This window comes from Podarcis cretensis, assembly GCF_951804945.1.
Source record: "Podarcis cretensis genome assembly, chromosome: 17".
Lineage (NCBI taxonomy): Eukaryota > Metazoa > Chordata > Lepidosauria > Squamata > Lacertidae > Podarcis > Podarcis cretensis.
In genome coordinates, this window is record NC_137187.1 from 15,329,213 (window position 1) to 15,352,206 (window position 22,994).

General features: G+C 45.2%; 1 protein-coding gene across 1 annotated transcript; it reads left to right on the forward strand.

Moving 5' to 3' along the window:
* The first annotated feature begins 3,109 nt into the window (after positions 1–3,109).
* Positions 3,110–21,166, forward strand: ALDOB (aldolase, fructose-bisphosphate B). The gene is made up of 9 exons (XM_079959676.1): positions 3,110–3,269; positions 11,712–11,828; positions 13,020–13,231; positions 14,833–14,887; positions 15,738–15,898; positions 16,021–16,104; positions 17,151–17,325; positions 18,397–18,596; positions 20,592–21,166. Exons 2-9 carry the CDS (start codon positions 11,717–11,719, stop codon positions 20,685–20,687), a joined length of 1,095 nt encoding a protein of 364 aa, XP_079815802.1. The 5' UTR covers positions 3,110–3,269; positions 11,712–11,716; the 3' UTR covers positions 20,688–21,166.
* The last annotated feature ends 1,828 nt before the right edge of the window (positions 21,167–22,994 follow it).

The window sequence follows — 22,994 nt, forward strand, 5'->3', positions numbered from 1 at the left end:
AAACAATGTTAAATAAGTTGGAGTTCTTGTTATTAAATATACCAAGAAAAAAGCACACCAAGAACTCTGGCCAACTTAAGTTTCAATAGTGGGAGTGGTCCCTACTCGTAAATCAATAGTCAATTGTAACAAAAACTAATCCATTCAAAAGTATGTATTCTGACAAGGATTACAAACTCAAGATACAAGTTGATCTACCCACACTTAGCTGATGAAGGTGAATACATCAAAACAGGGCTCTGTCCTGGCTTCTGATCCATAATTGACTTCTGACTTCTCCTCAATGATTGAAACTAAGATCATCACGTAAAATCTGACTATGGACTAACATGAACTTACCTCTATTCATAAATTCTTATCTCTAATTCTGTAACGAATTATTGTGTTATACATATCCTTATGAGTTTGAGTTTGTAATCTCAGTTTGAGTTTGTAATCCTTGTCAGAATACATACTTTTGAATGGATTAGTTTTTGCCCCGGAAACAATAGTTGACAGCTGCATCAGATGTTTGGTTTCCGAAAAATGTTCAAAAACTGTAACACTCCCAGGTTTTTGGCGTTCAGGAGCGATTTGTTCATCAAATAAGCCGTTCGAGAACCAAGGTTCTACTGTAATAATCCCTCCATGAAATTCTACACCCAGTGCCATATTCTGCAGGTTTCCTGCACTCCCACAGAATTGCAGTGACCATGCAACATGTCTTGAATACACAGAAGCGTCTTTAAAGATGAAAGTATCATTTTGATTGTGAAATGGCTGTTTACACCTGAGATGGAACAGACACACCCAGATCTCTTCAATAACTTGCTGGTTTAATTGCATATTCAAGGATATAAGGCACAATCAGCCACAGTTAAGCATGTTCACAGTCCGCTAATTTCATGTAGAAGATGAAACACATGATTAAATTGTGTCTTCGTCCCGCCATGATTTTAGACGCTTTGGTAGTTTTATCTTTTGTGTGTTTGCTGCACTGGGCTCTTCTTGGAGGAAGATCTGGATATAAATCTAATAAATAAAAGTCTTTGTAGACAGGAATGAATAAACATTGCTGTTTCTTTCATGTCACTTGAAGCCAGCAGTTCACATGACAGCTGAAAGTTCTGCCTCTTGACTTAGCATGGGGAGAGAACCATCAGTGTTCCAGCAAACATTGCATCTCTCGATGGAAATGGGGTCTAATGTTCAAGGCCACTGAGCACTTAGGCTGTGTTTGAGAACAAGCTGGCTAAACAATCTCCAGGGCTCCTGGCTGTCCAGTGAATTGCAAATAATCAATGGGAGCTGCTTGTGGTGCAGAGAAGCCTTGCAGAAAATAAAAGCCCTTATGCAATAGCCACACCGTTTTAACAAAACACTTGTGAGAGATCCAAATATATTTTCTCCATCTGTTGTGAGTGAATTGCATTTCCCCAAAATGTGCATGTATTTCACTAAATGAGCATGCATTGGGAAGTGCCAATTAATTGTGCGATTTTACACATCACAAGTCACAATAGTGTTGTTGTTGTTATTTATTTGATTTGACTTCTTGCTTGCCCTTCACTATACAGTCCTACACTGTTACAAAACAACAACAACAACCCTAAATTCCTCTCTGCTTAGGCAAAGAGTCTTTCCTGAGACCGGCTAAAGGGGCTGGGAGCTGGGGGCACTGTTATACAGTGGTTCCGCTCCTTCCTCCTGGGCCATGTCCAGAAAGTGGTGGTGGGGGATGAGTGTTCAGACCCCTGGGCTCTCACTTGTGGGATGTCTCAGGGTTCCGTCCTCTCCCCCATGCTTTTTAACATCTATATGAAGCCGCTGGGAGAGATCATCAGGGGGTTTGGGCTGGGTGTTCATCAGTATGCCCCGCGGAATGCCCTCCCATCAGATGTCAAGGTAATAAACAAGGAAACCAACAGGCATCCCTGTTTAGGGAAGTTTTTAAAGTTTGATGTTTTATTCTGTTTTTAATCTGTTGGGAGCTGCCCTGAGTGGCTGCGGAAACCCAGCCAGATGGGCGGGGTATAAATAAATTACTGTTGTTGTTGTTGTTTAAGCAAAACTACTCTTTGGAAGTTTAAAACAATGTTCTCTGGGAAGAGGAATTGACTGTAAAACCATTCAGGTAGTTGTAGTTCTGTGTGAGGAACAGGGGTCTCCTAGCAATTCTGAGCACGTTTAAAAGCCACAGCTCCCAGAATTCTTTAGGGGAAGCCATGACTCTTTAAATGGGATGTGGGTGGCGCTGTGGGTTAAACCACAGAGCCTAGGACTTGCCGATCAGAAGGTCGGCGGTTCAAATCCCCGGGACGGGGTGAGCCCCCGTTGCTTGGTCCCTGCTCCTGCCAACCTAGCAGTTCGAAAGCACGTCAAAGTGCAAGTAGATAAATAGGTACCGCTCTGGTGGGAATGTAAAAGGTGTTTCCGTGCACTGCTCTGGTTCACCAGAAGCGGCTTCATCATGCTGGCCACATGACCCAGAAGCTGTACACCAGCTCCCTCGGCCAATAAAGCGAGATGAGCGCCACAACCCCAGAGTCGTCCACAACTGGACCTAATGGTCAGGGGTCCCTTTACCTTTATGACTTTTTAAATTGGTATCACGGGGCTTTAAATCTATAGTGTGCATGTGGCCTATGACATTACCTGGGTTTGTTGCAAAAATTAAAAACAGCTTCACTGGAAATGCATCATTCCTTTGCCTCTTTTCATTCTGGCCATCTGTCCAGAGAGGAAAAAAATCCCACCAAGGCTTGTCAAAATAGCAACCCTACGCAACCTTCTACAGAGAAGTTTCATGCTAATGCATAAATGGAAGAGCCTTTTGAAATGACCTGTATACAAACGTACCTAGGAGCAGAATTTTAAAAGGCTGCAGTTAGGAATATGCATGCCTGAATTCAGGGGGCCTGGCTTTTTAGTCATGATGGTGCTGTCAGTCTCCTTGTGAAAACTCAGCTATCTCCTGCCTGCTAATGCCTGTATGTTACATCCTATAGGTAGGAAGGCTCTGTTTGCACATGAAAGGGGGGGGGCACATTTTATTGGCTGAGCTCTGTCACTGTTCAGTAGCCAATCAGAACTGCTGAGCATTTGCACCTCTCTAACCAGCTTGAAGAAGAGGAAGAGAAGGGGGAGGAAAAATAAACTAGGAGAAAAGTTAATTAGTAACTGACATAGGAAGGTATAAATTGTTGCAGAGTTGCAGAGTTCGACCTGTTTGGCTGCAGCCACCTCACCGACAGGAATTTCCGGCAGAGGCAGAGACAACCATCCAAACGGTGCGTGCGAATGAATGTTATACATGTTCTGAAAAGTTTATGGAAGAGCCAGACAGAGAGTGGTGTGTGTGTGTGTGCATGAGAGAAGCTTGGGTTTTATTACCGGATTATTGTATGCTTATGTTTCCTCTCTCTTATCTTATCACAGAAAACCCTTGAACAAAGACTGCATTTTGTTGCTAGAAGCAACAGAAATAAAGTGTGTCGCTTTTGTTACAAGTTGTCCAGCTGTTGCTTTTTAGCCAGTGAATATTTCTTTCAGAAGGTTTCATGCAGCCTTGATATTGGCTTTTTAAACGACAATAGTAATAATCATTCCATGCAAGGGATTTCTACCGTAGGCAAGAACTGTGTGCGGTACAGAATGAGTGAAATGGTATTAGGATGAATTGTTATAATATCTGGGGGTGAATTTCTCCTGACTAGAGTTTGGGTCATGCTTCGTATGAGCAAAGTGGTCTGTCCACGTGTAAGACATCCACCGAGGGTGTCTCTACCATTCATAGGGACCCTTCCTCCCCAAGGCACAAATTTTGCACAAAAATGGAGGTTTTGCAGCTTAAAGGATGTCAAGGAGGCGGGACTGGGCTCTGGCAGTACCTTCCTCGCTTTCAACCCCCCTTTGTGCAAATTTCAACATTTCCAGCTTATTATCTTGATCAGTGACTGCAGAAAGCTTGTTTTACAATCTGGGGCCCTGCCAGTGAGAACCAAATACTTGCAAGCTCATTTCATCAGTTGCAAACAACATGCGTTGCTGCCTTAGGCAACTGGGATTGCTGCTAAGTCCCAAACACACCCACCTTTCCTTTCTGCTTTGATCCACACTCGGTGCCTGGAACCTTCTGCTTTTGTAAGCATCTTCATGTCCCGCAAAAAGGAGGTGTGTTGTCACCCAAATTCACTCCAGGATTGTTGCAGAAACCAAAGGTGCTGCCCAGACTCCCCTTCATAATTGTTGGCGACTCTCCATCCATGCAAAAGACCTTACCACAGCCAAGTCAAATGTAGATACGATACGATACAATAATCTTTATTGTCATTGTCCTATACAGAACAACAAAAGTGAAAAAAAATCTACACCAGACATTCAAAACCAACAAGCCAGCTATCCCAGCCTGGTTAGCCCCCTAAAAACTTTGATACCCCATAATTAAATACAATATACTCCCATAGGGACTACCTTACACTGCGTTTAAAACCAAAATCGCCTTTGGATAGAAACTGTTTCTCAGATGGCTAGTCTTAGTCTTTATAACCCTGTACCTTCTTTCAGAAGGCAGAAGCTGAAAGAGATCATTTCCAGGGTGTGCACTAAGATGGGGGAATCTGTGACCACCCAATACTGCTAGACTACAACTCCCATCATCCTTGAGCATTGGCCATGCTGGCTGGGGCTGATGGGGCCTGGAGTACAACAACTTCAGATTTCCCACTGCCTGCCTGCCCAATAGCTAAGCATGGCAAAGGTGCTTTTTGAAATGGTGTCAATAACTTGCTTGATGTACACTAGAGTTATGCAATACTGCAAAGGAAAAAAACACCTCCGCAAGAAAAGCTTTAAAAGAACAGCGGTGTGAGATTTATTTGATTGTTTGCAAAAATACTCCCCTCACACCCTTCCCCCAGTGAAAACTGAAAGGATGCAGACCCTCCCAAGTGTCCCTGTTTTACAGGGACAGTCCCAGATTTACTGAAGCCATCCCACTTTCTGATTCGATCCCAGAATGTCCTGCTTTTCCTGTTTACATCGGAGAAATGTTGGAGGGTATGCAGTCATGTGACCCCCGAACCAAGGAGATAAGTAACTATACACCTGAAGGCAGCTCTGTATAGGGAAGTTTTCAAATGTTTTATTATGTTTTTATATATGTTGGAAGCCGCCCAGAGTGACTGGGACAACTGAGTCAGGGACATAAATAATTCAATTGTTGTTATTATTATATACAACATCCCTATTTTCATCAGGGAAATGAAGGATGCCCCCGGAGTTTGAATTTATACACATTTCCCGATATCTATGAACGTATCCACAAAGAACACAGGAGCAGTAAAGGAAGTGAAAGTGTGTGTGTGTGAGAGAGAGAGAGAGAGAGAGAAAGAGAGAGAGAGAGAGAGAGGAGGGAAGAGGCAAAAAAGGAAGAGGCAAAAAAGAAGTGGTGAAGCATTCCCCAGACTGCACCACTTCAAGCTGCAGAGGTGGGGTTCCAGGTAACACAATTTGTGCATACTACAGCAGCAGTTCTTTTAAAATGCAGCAATTATGCCATGGTGGAGCCTGCTAGGAAGAAGCTTTCAGTTTTCCAGCTGTGGTGCAAAGGCCACCACTTGAATATCCATTGCACCTCAAAAATTGGACCAGAAACAATCCCAGGGTCAGCTTCAGAAAGTGACACATGGGATCAGGCAGCACAATTGAGCAGTGAATCACATGGCTGTATTCGCTCCAGAAATATCGGGAAAGGATTCTGCCCATGATCACCCTTTTATACCCTACATAATGCCTTTAAATGTCAACAAACTATCTTTGAAAGCTCAGTGAGATTATTCTTCATTTTTGCCTTCATATTTCCAGCATATAAATCACATGCATCGTTCTAGCTGTGGGAGTGGCGGCAAGTAATTTGAGCCCTTAGGAAAAGTAAATACAGTAGCAAAGGTCATAAAATTCTACCTGTTGCTACAGGGTTTATCCAGAATAAATTTACACTGGAGGGATGAAGGGGGTCTTAAAGATGGGACACCTAGGTCACCTAGAATATGGGATCACAGAATTGTAGAGTTGGAAGGGACCCTGAGGGTCATTTAGCCCAATCCCCTGCAATGCAGAAATCTCAGCTAAAGCATCCATGACAGATGGCCATCCAACCTCTGCTTAAAAACCTCCAAGGAAGGAGAGTCCACAACCTCCTGAGGGTTTTGTCAATCCTGGTTTAATAGGAAAACTGTTTCTTCTGCTGATACAGAATATGCACGTGAAGCTTAAAAAGAGGTCTATAGGTCAGCTATTTGTGCTTTGAATGTATGCTGTGATTGCACCCTTAAACAAAACCCACATTTAAGGAATCCCTAATTATGAGAGGGGGCGCAGGTGGCGCTGTGGGTCAAACCAGAGAGCCTAGGACTTGCCGATCAGAAGGTCGGCGGTTCGAATCCCCGCGACGGGGTGAGCTCCCGTTGGTCGGTCCCTGCTCCTGCCAACCTAGCAGTTCGAAAGCACATCAAAGTGCAAGTAGATAAATAGGTACCGCTCCGGTGGGAAGGTAAACGGCGCTTCCGTGCGCTGGTCTGGTTCGCCAGAAGCGGCTTAGTCATGCTGGCCACATGACCTGGAAGCTGTACGCCGGCTCCCTCGGCCAATAAAGCAAGATGAGCGCCGCAACCCCAGAGTCGGGCACGACTGGACCTAATGGTCAGGGGACCCTTTACCTGATTATGAGGGATGTCCAGAAATTAAGCAAGGTCAGATACTGTGTTTGATCCCCTCAGACTCCCAAATTTGGAGGTCAAGTTGTGTGACTTAGCCAGGAATTCCTCCACCCCAGCCCGCTGCAAGAATCTTATGAACTGTAGTTTACACTCTCACAGAACTACAATTTCCAGTACCCTTAACAAACTACAGTTCTTAGGACTTTTTAAGTGTGTGTGCTGTGCTTGCAGCCCAAATCTTAAGGTGATTTGCCTGTTGTTGTTTTTAAGGGAAAGATGGCAGTTTTGGCAGTTATGTGCAAGAGTTTGGGTTAGAAAATCCAGGGAGAGATTGCAGAACTGTATGTCCACCCAAACTGCCACAACACCACCTCCTTTTAAGGTGACCTGAAAAATGAGGATGTGCCAAGAATTTTGAAATCTCCCCTTTCTTATTCCCTCAAACTCCTGTACTTTGGTCCCCAGTCAGTTGCAACATTAACAGAAGGCAACCTTTGTGCTGATATTAGTAGATATTTTGATCTACTGTGTTTTTTTTTCTGCTTCCCTAAGCAGGGGCCTGGGGAATGGCCAAATTCCAGCACTATTGACAATTCATGTCAATGTCCTGTTGTACCTTTGCCAGGGACTTGAATGAGGCAAACAGCCTTGTTTGCTTAAAATGCCTCTGACGTCTCTAAACTCGGGACGTCCCGTGGAACGACGCTGCCTTTTCTAGTATTGAACTTTTTGTGTTTGGGGAAACATTATTGATTTTAAAGCAGACATAATCATCAGGAGTTCTATATATGAGACCTGAACCCTAATGGAGAAAAAAAGCCATTTGGGAAATGAACAACTGAAGCAAAAACCTGTTGTGTTGTGAATGACAATCTTAGAAATAACCAGGGTGACTCTCTTTGTTAGATGGGCTGTCTTCTGGGGGGGGGGAGCACTGTGATCCTTGCTTATTCTCAGCTGGGTCTCCATCTTCATTTGGGGGGGGTGTGGAATCCAAGTCCTCATGACTCTAAAGATTAATTACCTTGAAAGCTCAAAGGAACTGTGAAGAGTAGCAGGTCTTAGGTCAGTGATGGTGAACCTTTTAGAGACCGAGACCCCAAACTGCAACCCAAAACCCACTGATTTATCGCAGTGTGCCAACACGGCAATTTAACCTGTATATCTCATTTTTTTTCTGTGTGTTTCACGTTTCTTCTTTATGACTGCTGTTGTAATAAATAATCCTTCATAAAAGTTACTGCGTTACATTCTTCATTAAATTATCTTTCCATTGATATATAATTTTATGGTATAACTCAGTGCTTTTTTTATTTAAAAAATGTTTAGGGGTACTCTCATTTTGACCCAAGAAAATCACCACCCGTGGGCGGGGGGGGGGGGAGAGATAAATAAAGACAGTTCAAATTGGGAAAAATAAATAAAGTGGTATCTCAGTTTTCAAAGAGCTTAGTTCTCAAACTACTTGGAAGCTACAGACCTGCTGGGGTGATGGCACACATGTCCACAGACAGGGCTCTGAGTGCCCTCTCTGGCACGCGTGCCATAGGTTTGCCACCACTGTCTTAGGTGTTACTGGCAAGGAATGCAAGCCCGGGCAGTGTGTATGGAGGTTCTGGACTGCCCAGATGAAAAGACCCCCTTCTTCGACTCACTGATGGAGTCCAAAGGAAAGCAGAGCAATATATCTGACACCAGCTTGACTGCAGGAGTTGCTGGAAGGAGGGGTACAATGCACTATCCTCTGTGCTTTTCTTCTTTAAAAAAATGTTTAGGGGTACTCTCATTTTCCTACTCATATTGAAATACTGCCCCTCAGTGAGGCAAAACTTAGATTCACAAAATGTTTAGGGGTATGCGTACCCCTGCATCCCCCCCAGAAAAGAAGCACTGACTATCCTACTGTCTTAGGGACATGGGTGGCGCTGTGGGTTAAACCACAGAGCCTAGGACTTGCCGATCAGAAGGTCGGCGGTTTGAATCCCCGCAACGGGGTGAGCTCCTGTTTCTTGCTCCCTGCTCCTGCCAACCTAGCAGTTCGAAAGCACAAAGCGCAAGTAGATAAATAGGTACCGCTCCGGCGGGAAGGTAAACAGCGTTTCCATACACTGCTCTGGTTCGCCAGAAGCGGCTTAGTCCTGCTGGCCACATGACCCAGAAGCTGTACGCCGGCTCCCTCGGCCAATAAAGCGAGATGAGTGCCGCAACCCCAGAGTCGGTCACGACTGGACCTAATGGTCAGGGGTCCCATTACCTTTTTTATCCTACAGTCTTAGGGACTCCACTCTGGATTCCTGTAGGGTTTACTCCTGAAGATATCCATGGGCATCTTACCCATAGATGCTAGTGGCGCGGGGTGCTAGGGCGCCATGTTCTGAAGGGCGCCAGGGAAGAGGCGGAAACTGGATACAGTGCCTCCTGGCACCAGCTTGCTGCCCTCACCCGCCTCCGCCATGCCACGCTGAAGCAGCGCCACACCTGGAGCCTCCGTCTGCCATGGCCACCGTGGCACGAAGCGGCCAGCTGAGCCAGGAGGCACCACGTCCAGCCTTCACCTCTTCCCTGCCAGAGGAGCCACCCCCCAGGCACTGCCCGCCTCCTCCAGCCCCACCAGCAGCGCCGTCCTCCCTAAAAAAGGTTGACAACTCTGGGAAATGAGGTGGGGGCAGCTCCAGAGGGAGCTGTGTACCACAGCGCCGGACATGAAGGTATCCGACAAGGCAGTGGAGGTTTAGGGTCAGAGTTTTCCATTTCCTAGATGGGCTACCTTTCCAGGTTGACGAGCCTCACCTGCTCCCCACTTTCCCTCCACATCACGTACAGAAACTCCCTTAAAAGTTTCTAAAAGGTGGAGGTTGACCAAACAAGCAAGCAAAGCAGAACAGTGATCTGCAATCCAGGCAAGGGTTTAGGGATTGCTGTGCCCCTGTGTGTTGCAGCGGCTAAATGATGCAACTCTACCTTGACGTGCAAACCCCTTTCTGCAGTTTCAGGTGTTGTCCACAAGATAGCAGTTTAGACTCAAAGCATCTTGCATTACAGTTAGGCCTAACATATCCACGTGAAACCCAGAAATTCCTCCTCTTCCTATAAACCTGAAAACCTTTCAGCTCCACATGAATAATACCCGGGAAAGAGTGAAAAGCTGTACAGTAGCAAGGCAGGCCAGGCGAAAGAAGGGGGCTTGTTAGCATTAGGGCAAAGCCTTTGCTGCGTGGAAGATCAAATAGTTACCTAGAAACAAACATTCTAATCTACGCAGATAAGTTTGCTGAGACTGCAGTTAAAGGTGCACAGCTTCGGTGTTCTGCCCAACCTGTGGCCGCCCTGAGCACAAAACTACATGTCTCCTGTAGCTAAAGGTAAAGGGACCCCTGACCGTTAGGTCCAGTTGCGGATGACTCTGGGGTTGCGGCGCTCATCTTGCTTTATTGGCCGAGGGAGCCGGTGTACAGCTTCCGGGTCATGTGGCCAGCATGACTAAGCCGCTTCTGGCGAACCAGAGCAGCGCACGGAAATGCCGTTTACCTTCCCACTGGAGTGGTACCTATTTATCTACTTGCACTTTGTGCTTTCGAACAGCTAGGTTGGCAGGAGCAGGGACCAATCAACAGGAGCTCACCCCATTGTGGGGATTCGAACCGCCGACCTTCTGTTCAGCAAGCCCTAGGCTCTCTGGTTTAACCTACAGCACAACCCGCATCCCTTTTCTCCTGTAGCTAGGGATGAGCTCATCTAATTCATACTAGTTGGGACCGATGGGAGCTGGAAGATGGCAGCATCTGGAAAGCCACAGACTCCCCATCTTTGCTCTGATGAAACTTACATCCTTGGAGGCCGGTTTTGACTGAAGAAGAAGAGGAGGAGGAGGAAGGTAGCACCAGAAAAAAGATGCAAAATGGTAGTAATAGTTGTTGGTGTAAGAAAATGCACTATCTAGATCCCAGCACAATCTAAAACGGACTTCAACACAAGCAGCATTTTACATTTTGGCTTATTGTTGTTTAGTCATTTAGTCATTTAGTCATGTCCGACTCTTTGTGACCCCATGGACCAGAGCACGCCAGGCACTTCTGTCTTCCACTGCCTCCCGCAGTTTGGTCAAACTCATGTTCGTAGCTTTGAGAACACTGTCCAACCATCTCGTCCTCTGTCGTCCCCTTCTTCTTGTGCCCTCCATCTTTCCCAACATCAGGGTCTTTTCCAGGGGGTCTTCTCTTCTCATGAGGTGGCCAAAGTACTGGAGTCTCAGATTCAGGATCTGTCCTTCCAGTGAGCACTCAGGGCTGATTTCCTTAAGAATGGAGAGGTTTGATCTTCTTGCAGTCCATGGGACTCCAACACCATAATTCAAAAGCATCAATTCTTCGGCGATCAGCCTTCTTGATGGTCCAGCTCTCACTTCCATACATCACTACTGGGAAAACCATAGCTTTAACTATATGGACCTTTGTTGGCAAGGTGATGTCTCTGCTAGGTGGACTTAAAAACAAAAAAATAACAATTTGTATTTTGCTTTGCTTTGTTTAATTAAACTAGCTATATATTAGAGAGGATGGAATCAGATAAGACAGAACCTTAAAACGCAATTATATTTGTTGCGCAATTGTCTTTTCTTGAATTGGAATATAACTGTTGTGTAACAAATGAAACTTTCTATGTGGAAAAAAGAATATATATATTAAAAAACCTGGCTATATGTTCGGGCTGCCATATTTCAAAAAGTAAAAGCCAGGACACTCAAAAATTGTCGAGTTCTTTTTAGGAAGACCCTAAAATTGTTGAGCTCTTTTATACAAAAAACACGAAAGCGCCACCTTTCAGAAATTCCCCCTGGACATCAGTTCCACCTTTTGATATACCGGTAAAATGCCCTCTTATTGTTCTGCTATTTAAAACATAGCATCGTCTGGTCCTATCTTGTCTGGCATCCAGAATGCAAAACAAAACATCAAATGGTTAAAAACATTGGCTTGGGCTGTTTTCTAACCTGAGATTATGGTTTGTTTTCAGCCATCATGACCCATCAGTTTCCAGCCCTCTCTCCGGAACAGAAGAAAGCCCTCTCAGACACAGCTCAGAGGATCGTGGCCACAGGCAAAGGAATCCTGGCCGCAGATGAATCTGTTGGTGAGTTTTTAAATCACTAGTCAGTAAGACTTTCTTTCTTTCTTTCTTTCTTTCTTTCTTTCTTTCTTTCTTTCTTTCTTTCTTTCTTTCTTTCCTTCCTTCCTTCCTTCCTTCCTTCTTTCTTTCTTTCTTTCTTTCTTTCTTTCTTTCTGACTCATTCTTGCTCGTATAATCTTAATATTTACAACCAGGAGAAGGTTTCGTTTTTGAAATAATAAATTTTCAGAGTAGTTTTACAGTTACCGTATTTTTCACCCTATAGGGCCCATAGGGCGCACTTTTTTTGGGGGGGGGGAATAAAGGAAAAAAATTATTTCCCCCCCCCCCCCCGAGCCCCAAAGAGCAAAGAAGCCAGGACAGCGAGTGGATCCCGCTTGCGGTCCTGGCTTCGTTTTTAGCCTCGGGGCTGGGGGTCCGGGAGCGAAGGCGAGCTTGCGGGGCTGGGGGTGGGGGAAGCCTGAGCTTCCCCCAACCCCAGCCCCCAGAACGGGTCTGGGAGCGACTGATTTGGTTATACTATTAGAAACACATAGACAGATAATTATGAAATTATTGTGATGTTTAATAAGTTAACTGTTTATATTTGGACAACTTTTTTGCTGTACTTTGTTGGAAGGAGAAAAATGATCATTTCCTTAATAACATATGTTTCCTTAATAACATACTCTGGTTTCTCTTCAGATCGTATAAATCTTTCGCCCTTTTAATAAGTTAACTGTTTATATTTCGACAACTTTTTTGCTGTACTTTGTTGGAAGGAGAAAAATGATCATTTCCTTAATAACATATGAACAGTTTATTTAACTAGAGCAATAACATTATAGCATATGTTTCCATGTTTGTTAACTGATGAGGTTAAAGGTTTTTTTATTTTTTTAAAAAAACTTAGACTGAGTTTTAGCACACATGAAAACCTTAAAACAAATCCTTATTTCCTGAAGAATAGCCTTTGGACTATAATGGAACTTAAATAGAAAACTATCTTTAGAAAGCTTTTTCCTCCAAAAGCATTTTATTTTTAAAAATCTGATTTAAATCAAAAAAATCTGATTTAAATAAAAAAATCTGATTTAAATAAAAGAATATGATTTAAATTAAAAAATATGATTTAAATAAAAAAATTGGATTTATTTATTTTTTAAATCATTGATTTTTATCCACCCTGCTTTGCTCTTTGGTGGCTTTTCACAGGTACTATGGGTAACCGACTGCAGCGCATCAAAGTGGAGAACACAGAAGAGAACCGTCGGGCCTTCCGAGACATCCTCTTCTCTTCCGACGCCTCCATCAATCAGCAGATAGGGGGTGTCATTTTTTTCCACGAGACCCTCTATCAGAAGGACAACACTGGCAAGCTCTTCCCTACTGTCATCAAGGACAAGGGCATCGTGGTTGGAATCAAGGTGAATAACTTGTCCACAGTTAACTGTATGAAATCCCAAGAGGTCAGACCATTTCACCTGTCTCTTCACTTCAAGGGCCACCTCTCCCCACATGAACCAAACCTGACACTGTGTCCCGTCATCTGAGACCTTTCTCCATGTGTCCTCTCTGGGTTCAGTGAGTGGCGACATGAGAACGGGCCTTTTCGGTGTTGGCTCCTCCGCTTGTAGAATGCTCTCCCCAGGAAAGCATGCCTGGAGTCATCCCGATCTGTTGCTTTGCACCAGGCAAAACCTTTCAATTCACCCAGCACTGAATTGGGAAGGTAACAAGTTGTGCCTGTGGCCTCTTTGTTGTGCTCATTCTTTTAAGTGGGGTAGGTAGGATGTCACAGAGATATCAGTTAGAAGGGACCCCAACGGTCATCTAGTCCAACCCCTTTCAATGCAGGAATTTTTCACCCAACATGGGGTTCAAATCCATGACCCTAAGATGCTCTACCAACTGAGATAGGTATCTTTTTTCTATCTACCAAGTGAGCTATGCCAATTTAGAATATGTGTGTGCGTATTTGTGTATGTATGCACAATTTAGGTTTTGTTTTACTGCTGCTCTTAGTCTTTAAGGCTTTCTTTCTATTTTTATTGTTACACTTTGGTGTAAAAAGCGACTTACTGTTTTTATAGCAAGGGCCCGTGGTAGCTCTATTCATTATTATTATTATTATTATTATTATTATTATTATTATTTACATTCATATACCCCCTTTAACTTCCAAGGATCTCAAGGTGCTGTTTATGGCTCCTTACGACAACCCTGTGAGGTAGGTTAGGCTAAGAGATGGTGATGGAACCAAGGTTAGCCAGTGAGCTTCATGGCGTAGCGGGGATTCGAACCCTGCTCTCCCAGGTCCTAGTCCAACACTCTAACCATTACGCTACACTGGCTATGAAAGCAGGGATAGTGTGACATATAGGAGTATTTGGTGCTAACACCTTCAGAGTCATTTGTTGGTGCGATTTAGACAGAAGAACATAGGTTATGCAGTGATGTAGGTCAGGCTTCCTCAACCTCAGCCCTCCAGATGTTTTTGGCTTACAACTCTCATGATCCGTAGCTAGCAGGACCAGTGGTCAGGGATGATGGGAATTGTAGTCTCAAAACATCTGGCGGGCCGAGGTTGAGGAAGCCTGATATAGATCATATAAATCTGGTGTGGGGAACCTTTGTCCCTGCAGACGTTGTTAAGCTACACCAGGCATAGGCAAACTCGGCCCTCCAGATGTTTTGGGACTACAACTCCCATCATCCCTGACCACTGGTCCTGTTAGCTAGGGATGATGGGAGTTGTAGTCCCAAAAGATATGGAGGACCAAATTTGCCTATGCCTGAGCTACACCTTCCACCTGCCCAGGCAACCATGACTAATGGCCAGCAATGGTGGTAGTGGTAGTTTAGCAACATCTGGAGCCCCAGAGGTTCCCCGTACCTGACGTTGATCAGTTGTATACCAGTGCATTGCATGTATCAACCAATCCATAGCTTAGATGCAATGGCCCTGTACCAATCTGTATAGTCATTCTGGGAGCGTTTTGCTAATGCTTGTGTTTAACATCCACAGCTGGACAAAGGCACAGCTCCATTGGCAGGAACGAATGGAGAAACCACCATTCAAGGTGAGATGTTTCTTTCCTCTGAAAGGAAATATGAGAGAGCGTGTCAGTTCCAAACAGAATTTGTTACAAATTCTGTTGATACCACATCTGTTGGCCCAGAATACCTGAAGGAGCGTCTCCACCCCCATCGTTCAGCCCGGACAGTGAGGTCCAACTCTAAAGGCCTTCTGGCGGTTCCCTCCCGGCAGGAAGTGAGGTTACAGAGAACCAGGCAGAGGGCCGCCTTGGTAGTGGTGCCAGCCCTGTGAAATGCCCTCCCTTCAGATGTCAAGGAAATAAATAACTATCTGGCTTTTAGAAGACATCTGAAGGCAGTCCTGTTTAGGGAAGTTTTTAATGTTTCATGTTTTATTCTGTTTAATATTCTGTTGGGAGCTGCCCAGAGAGGCTGGGGAAACCCAGCCAGATGTGTGGGGTATAAATAAATTATTATTATTATTATTATTATTATTATTATTATTAAAGGCATGAATAGGATAAGTACGGTAACTATGCAACTTTCCAAAGACATCTGAAGGCAGCCCTGCATTAGGAAGTTTTAAATGTTTGATGTTTTATCGTGTTTTTCAAAATCTGTTGGAAGCTGCCCAGAGTGGCTAGGGAAACCCAGCTAGATGGGCAGGGAATAAATAATAATCATAATATTTCATAAAATGTAGACACTGCTTGATTGTGTAAAAATGAAACTCCCTCAAAGCGGCTTGCAAAATGATAAAACTATAACATCAGGGGGGAAATTATGAGAAGTTAAAATTCTGATTAAAATTCACGCTACTTAAAATGCAGCCTTCTACCCTTGGGATACAAATCTTCTAAAAGGCCCCGTCTTCCTTCTCTTTTTTGCCTTCAGGTTTGGACGGCCTTGCTGAGCGTTGTGCCCAGTATAAGAAGGATGGAGCTGACTTTGGCAAGTGGCGTGCTGTGTTGAAAATTACAGATACGACCCCCTCCACTCTTGCCATCCAGGAGAACGCTAATACGCTGGCACGTTATGCCAGTATCTGTCAACAGGTAAACCCTCTCAATAACTCAGTGTTTTCCTGGCAGCTTGGTGGTGGGATCCTTTCCCTATGGACATGAACTTAGAACCTAGTTCGTCTAGATGCCCATTACATTTTCACTTGAATCTTCAGCATGGACTAGTGCCCATCGTGGAGCCTGAGATCCTGCCCGATGGAGACCATGACCTCCAACGGTGCCAGTACGTGACAGAAAAGGTAAGGGTGGCATCAGAAGCACACCTCAACGTTGCTGCACCTCAACGATAATGTCAGGAGAAGATTGGCAATAAGTCACACTGCATTAGTGAAGCCGGTTCTGGAGGCCAGGCCTCGTGAGCGCAGCAACTCATCCCAGTAGATCTTGCCCCTACCAGGCAGTGGCGAGGACCAAAGGTCTCTGCCATTCCCACAGCTCCTCCTCCCTAAGGTCCTCCCCAAGCGATCTGAGACTCCATTGCCTTGTCTGTCTTTGCTCTGTCCTCTTCATACCTCTTCTAGTTCTGGGAGACCAGGGGAGAGGGGAGCTGGTCGCAGCAGGAGGGGGAGAAGCATAATAAAGGTTTTACTTGAGAATAATGTTTTTTAAAATAGATTTTATAACACTCCCATTCGTTACTGAACTTTGGTTTGTTCAGTTCCTAATTATTTCTGTCATTTTAGCAAGCTCAGTGAAGTCAAATAATTTTATCTGCCATTCTTCTTTTGTTGGCTCTCCCTTCTGTTTTCTGGCAATAAGCATTCTTGCTGCTGTTGTGGCATATAAAAATATCCTTCTTTTATCGCTTGGGATATCTGGAGTTAGTAAACCCAAAAGAAATGCTTCCGGCTTTGTAACAAACATTTGTTCAAACATTTTCTTTTCAGTCCTTCATAGATACTATCCCAAAGGTTTCTGATTTTCTTACACCCCCACCACATATGCAACATTGTTCCTTCTGCCCGCTTACACCTCCAACATTTATTTGAGTTTGTTTTATACAACTTTGCTAGTTTACTAGGTGTCAGATACCACCAACCTCGGCCCTCCAGATGTTTTTGGCTTGCAACTCCCATGATCCCTAGCTAGCAGGAACAGTGGTTAGGGATGATGGGAATTGTAGTCTCAAAACATCTGAAGGGCCGAGGTTGAGGAAGCCTGCTGTAGAGTAACTTTGCTTAGATGTGCACACTTACTTTGGAGTGGACGCATTTGAATAAAATGGGACTAATCCTACACATGTATACTCAAACATGTTTCACCCCAACTTCTTCTCGTGTCCCAGGTGCTGGCTGCTGTGTACAAGGCCTTGAACGACCACCATGTCTACCTGGAAGGAACATTGCTGAAGCCCAACATGGTGACTGCGGGACATTCGTGTCCCAAGAAGTACACCCCCGAAGAGGTGGCCATGGCCACAGTGACAGCTCTCCATCGCACCGTCCCAGCGGCTGTTCCAGGTCATTCTTCAGCCCTTGCGATCTGTCAGGGTTTTCCTTAAGGATGCGTCTTGGCCGCCCCAATCTGCTCTTTACTTGATTTACAGATGCCTGTCCATTGCATTTGATTTTCAAGTACGCTTTTGGTCAAGTTGCTGGCTGCCAATCGACCAGACGTGTGAACAGACTCTGTAGAATAATGTTGGTCACATCCACGGCAGACATTGAAAACACTTTTAAAGCACACACGGCTTCTGCCTGAGAGCTGTAGTTTGTTAAGGATGTTGGGAATCTTTGGTAAACTACATTTCCCAAGATTCTTTGGGGGAAGCCATAGGCTTTAAAAAGATGGCATGGATCGAATGCCATTGAATAATGTAAACATTCTGTCAACAGTGGTACCTCAGGTTAAGTACTTAATTCGTTCCAGAGGTCCGTTCTTAACCTGAAACTGTTTTTAACCTGAAGCACCACTTTAGCTAATGGGGCCTCCTGCTGCCGCCATGCCACCGGAGCACAATTTCTGTTCTCATCCTGAAGCAAAGTTCTTAACCTGAAGCACTGTTTCTGGGTTAGTGGAGTCTGTAACCTGAAGCGTATGTAACCTGAAGTGTATGTAACCTGAAGTGTATGTAACCCGAGGTACCACTGAATTGACGAAAGGCTTAATTAGCTCAGCCTCATAGGCAAGCCATCACTTTATCCTACAAGTCATATTCAATCAGAGGAATGTCATTGTTAAAATGAAGAATCGGAAGAATCTCTGTCTCTTTTTTATTTCACTTGGAAGCTCTTTTCTATTTCTTTTTTCTTATCTCTCTCTCTCTTCATGCTTTTAACTTAGATTAATGTTGGGCAAAAAAAGTGAGAATAAGTTTTGTATTTTTTATAAACTCTAATCAAGATTATTTTTTTAAACACACACACACACACTTGCAAGCAAAGCCGTGAAAGTTAGCTTTGTAGGAACTCCAATGAGAGTGACCCCTATGATAACAGCATCACAATTAATCCAACCCCACCCTCCTGTCCATTTTGACAAATTAAGTCTTCAATCTTTATGGTAATCTTGCCTTCTGATTCCACCTGCAGGCATCTGCTTCCTTTCCGGGGGCCAAAGCGAGGAGGAGGCTTCCGTCAACCTCAATGCCATCAATCTCTGCCCTCTGCCTAAACCTTGGAAGCTGACTTTCTCCTACGGGCGGGCCTTGCAAGCATCGGCTCTGGCTGCCTGGTCTGGGAAGCCTGAGAACAAGAAGGCTGCCCAGGAGGCTTTCTGCAAACGAGCAAAGGTAAGAGGGGAAAGAAAGGGGCCCAGGTGGCGCTGTGGGTTAAAGCCTCAGCGCCTAGGACTTGCCGATCAAAAGGTCGGCGGTTCGAATCCCTGCGGCGGGGTGCACTCCCGCTGCTCGGTCCCAGCGCCTGCCAACCTAGCAGTTCGAAAGCACCCCCGGGTGCAAGTAGATAAATAGGGACCGCTTACCAGCGGGAAGGTAAACGGCGTTTCCGTGTGCGGCTCTGGCTCGCCAGAGCAGCGATGTCACGCTGGCCACGTGACCCGGAAGTGTCTGCGGACAGCGCTGGCCCCTGGCCTCTTAAGTGAGATGGGCGCACAACCCCAGAGTCTGTCAAGACTGGCCCGTACGGGCAGGGGTACCTTTACCTTTACCTTTAAGAGGGGAAAGAGCCTGAGCTCAGTGGCAGCCAGCCAACTTTGCACTGAAAAGGTCCCAATCTCCAATTTCATTTCCAAGGAGGGCTGGAAGATATGCCCCTCTCTCAAATCCTGAAGATCTGCTGCCAGCTGGTCTAGATCAGGGGTAGTCAACCTTTTCATACCTAGCACCCACTAATGCATCTTTCTGGATGGTAAAATTTCCTTACCGCCCACCAGTGCTCGATGGAAGGAGGATTCAGCTTGTGCCGTAGAACCCGCCATCGCCCACCTAGAATCCTGAAATGGCCACTAGTGGGCAGTAGGGACCAGGTTGACAACCCCTGGTCTAGATACAGTGGTGCCTCGCAAGATGAAATTAATCCGTTCCGTGAGGCTCTTCGTATAGCGGTTTTTTCGTCTTGCGAAGCAAGCCCACTGACAGCTTAGCGGATTAGCGCTATTAGCGCTTTTAGCGGATCAGCTGATAAGCGGCTTAGTGGCTTAGGAAAAGGGGGGGGGGAGGGAAAAACCCCCGCAGGAACTCGCAAGACATTTTCGTCTTGCGAAGCAAGCCCATAGGGAAATTCGTTTTGCAAAGCGCCTCCAAAACGGAAAACCCTTTCGTCTAGCGGGTTTTCCGTCTTGCAAGGCGTTCGTCTTGCGGGGCACCACTGTAATTACATGGTTTGACTTGGTATAAGGTAGTTTTTTTCTCACCTTTTAAGACAGTATAATTAAAAGAACCAGTGCAGAGAAGTACGGAGAATAGCGTTAGAGGGAACTGGGTCAGTACTTGATTAGAACCTAGTACACCTTGCCTGTGGTACCTGAGCATCTTGATAAAAATTAAGTTTTTAAGTGAATGCTTAAAAGCCAACATGTGGGTGCAGCAAAAAGTTAACTGAAAACAGGTAAATCATATAGGTATCACCAAAAGGATTGGGACTGGTTGCTGCTGTCTTTAGAGCACACACCACACCCAAACATGGGTTTTCTTGCTGCATAATGTGTGAGATTGCCCTGATTCCCAGTTTGTCACAAAGTGCTTTTCAGGGGCAGAGAAAGAAAGAAAGAAAGAAAGAAGGAAGGAAGTAATAGATTTAGATTGTGTATGGACCAGTACTCAGTCTCCATTGATTCCAGAAAAAAAATTTTTGGGTGTACATAGCTATGGTGTTTGGGACGCAGGTGGTGCTGTGGGTTAAAGCCTCAGCGCCTAGGACTTGCCGATCGAAAGGTCGGCGGTTCGAATCCCTGCGGCGGGGTGCGCTCCCGCTGCTCGGTCCCAGCGCCTGCCAACCTAGCAGTTCGAAAGCACCTCCGGGTGCAAGTAGATAAATAGGGACCGCTTACCAGCGGGAAGGTAAACGGCGTTTCCGTGTGCGGCTCTGGCTCTGGCTCTGGCTCTGGCCAGAGCAGCGATGTCACGCTGGCCACGTGACCCGGAAGTGTCTCCGGACAGCGCTGGCCCCTGGCCTCTTAAGTGAGATGGGCGCACAACCCCAGAGTCTGTCAAGACTGGCCCGTATGGGCAGGGGTACCTTTACCTTTACCTTTAGCTATGGTGTTTGGTTGTCTCCCCCCCCTTTTTTATTAAAAAAAATTGACCAGCTGTTATTTTTATTTCCAGATAAATGGCTTAGCCTGCAAAGGTCAATACACCACCTCTGGGAAGACCGGCGGAGCAGCCACCCAGTCACTTTTCACTGCCAGTTACACATACTAATTCAGAAAATGGTACAACTAGCTTGCCCCTCTTTGTAGCTGACAGGAGATCCAAAGGGAAAACATCTCACATTACATCCCCATCAGAAGTGGCAAATAAATGGATTGGAATAAAAGGTCCCACTGCACACTTCTAATCCTTCAGCACAAAGTTAAAATAACTTCACTGCATCTACACATTCCAAAATAACTTGACAGGTTTTATGGATCCATCCTTCACTGACTTTAATCCTCTCCTTGGACAGCTGGTTTTGTTTTGTTTTTTAAAGATGTCTCCCATAGCCAACTGGGGAGCTGGATAAGAGGCCTTGTGTTTTTTCTCCACCCCTGATAACATTGCCAGCTGAGACAGAACAACAGCCAAGAGAGACAGAACATGAAACACACTCTTTAATCCATAATGTCTTCGATGTATAAACTGTGAATCAATTTCCTGTCAAAGTGAAAAGATTAAATGAAATAAAAATTGATAAACTTTAACTGTGTATTTCCATTTATTTGCCCTGTCATGATATTTTTGTCGTGGCATGTCAACTATTCCTTTTTAGAGTGTTTCCAGGTGATCTGTACAATGAGCAGTATTCCTGCTTTGTTTGCAGGCAAATTAGATTGATTTACTTAATTAGCATTGTGACGTTAACATGTGAGTGTGCTGGAGGTGAAATAGTTAAACAGGTTACCCAATCAGAACCTGGGGGTGGAGTCAGAGGGACTATAAAACCAGCTCTGGGAGGGGTGAAGGGAGGAGTTCGTTGGGAGGTTGGTTGGAGTGGGAGTGAATTGGGATAGAGTCTGTGGGTAGGTTGAGTTAGTGTAGTGAAATAAGCCGAGTCAGGAACAGTTAGGAGCTAGGAAGACAAGTAAATATCTGAGAGGTGGTTTAGTGAGTGAGAGCTGGTAGCGAAAGTTACAGGTCTGGATAGGCACCCCATGATTGTAATTGACCGATACCGTTTATGAAACCACATGCTTGTTAAACTGCAATAAATAAACAGAAGTTTATGTTCCAATTTAACCCTGACTGGACTCAGTATTGTATCAGGTAGGGCCTGGGTGGTGGCAGCAGGAACTAAAGTGGTGGCACAGGGATCAATAGACAGTGGAATGTCCAGGGACCCTGTGTGATCGCTACAAGCATTCCCTCTTGATTTGCATGTGGAGGGATTAAATGACATCGCATCAAAGCAAGGATTAGCCCAAACTTTTGGGCGTGTTTCCCATCACTTATTGCAGAAGTCCCAGCTATAATTGTGCAACTGGTATGCAATTGACTTCCAGGCTCTTGCTATATTTGAGCGGGAGTTAGAAAAAGAGAGCTCTTTTTAGGGAGCCAGTCTTCACAAGCCCCAAGCACTTGGCTTTTGTACCCAAATGAAAGTGAGGCCAGCATGGGATGTCTTGCACATGAGTCAATGAAGGAGGTTTCGTTGGGCGTTCGGATCAGCGGAGAACCACCACTTCTGCCTGCTTTTCTGCCATCTCTCTTTCACTATATGTAAGGTTTGACACCTAGACAGCAACAGCCATATCATCAGTATCAACAGCCAGCAATTTCCTAACAGATAAAAGAGGGAGCAAGATATAAGATAACAGGTAAAAGAGTAAGAGCACTTTACAATATTTGCACCCCACCTTTCTTTCTTCCAACCAGCTCAGGACAGCTTACATGGGGCTTACATGGATGCGGGGGGCACTATGGTCTAAACCAGTGTTTCCCAACCTTGGGCCTCCAGCTGTTTTTGAACTACAATTCCCATCATCCCTGACCACTGGTCTTGCTAGCTAGGGATGATGGGAGTTGTAGGCCAAAAACATCTGGAGGCCAAAGGTTGGGAAACACTGGTCTAAACCACTGAGCCTCTTGGGGTGCTGATCAGAAGGTTGGTGGTTTGAACCCTTGCGATGGGTTGAACTCCCATTGCTCCTGCCAACCTAGCAGTTCGAAAGCACACCAGTGCAAGTAGATAAATAGGTACCGCTCCGGCGGGAAGGTAAACGGCGTTTCCGTGCCCTCTGGTTTTTCGTCAGGGTCCCATTGCGCCAGAAGCGGTTTAGTCATGCTGGCCACATGACCCGGAAAGCTGTCTGTGGACAAACACCGGCTCCCTCAGCCTGAAAGCAAAATGAGCGCCACAACCCCATAGTCGCCTTTGACTGGACTTAACCGTCCAGGGGTCCTTTACCTTTTTACATGGGGCTTCTTCATCTTATTCTCACAACAACCCTTTCAGATATAATGACTGGCCACCTGATGAGCTGCAGAGGGATTTGAAATTAGCTCTTCCTGCGCCAATATTATTGTCTTTTC

Coding starts and splice junctions, on each gene's coding strand:
- ALDOB (XM_079959676.1), top strand. CDS start 11,717: ATGACCCATCAGTTTCCAGCCCTCTCTCCGGAACAGAAGAAAGCCCTC. Junction 11,829..13,019: donor GGCCGCAGATGAATCTGTTG/GTGAGTTTTTAA, acceptor GGCTTTTCACAG/GTACTATGGGTAACCGACTG. Junction 13,232..14,832: donor GCATCGTGGTTGGAATCAAG/GTGAATAACTTG, acceptor TAACATCCACAG/CTGGACAAAGGCACAGCTCC.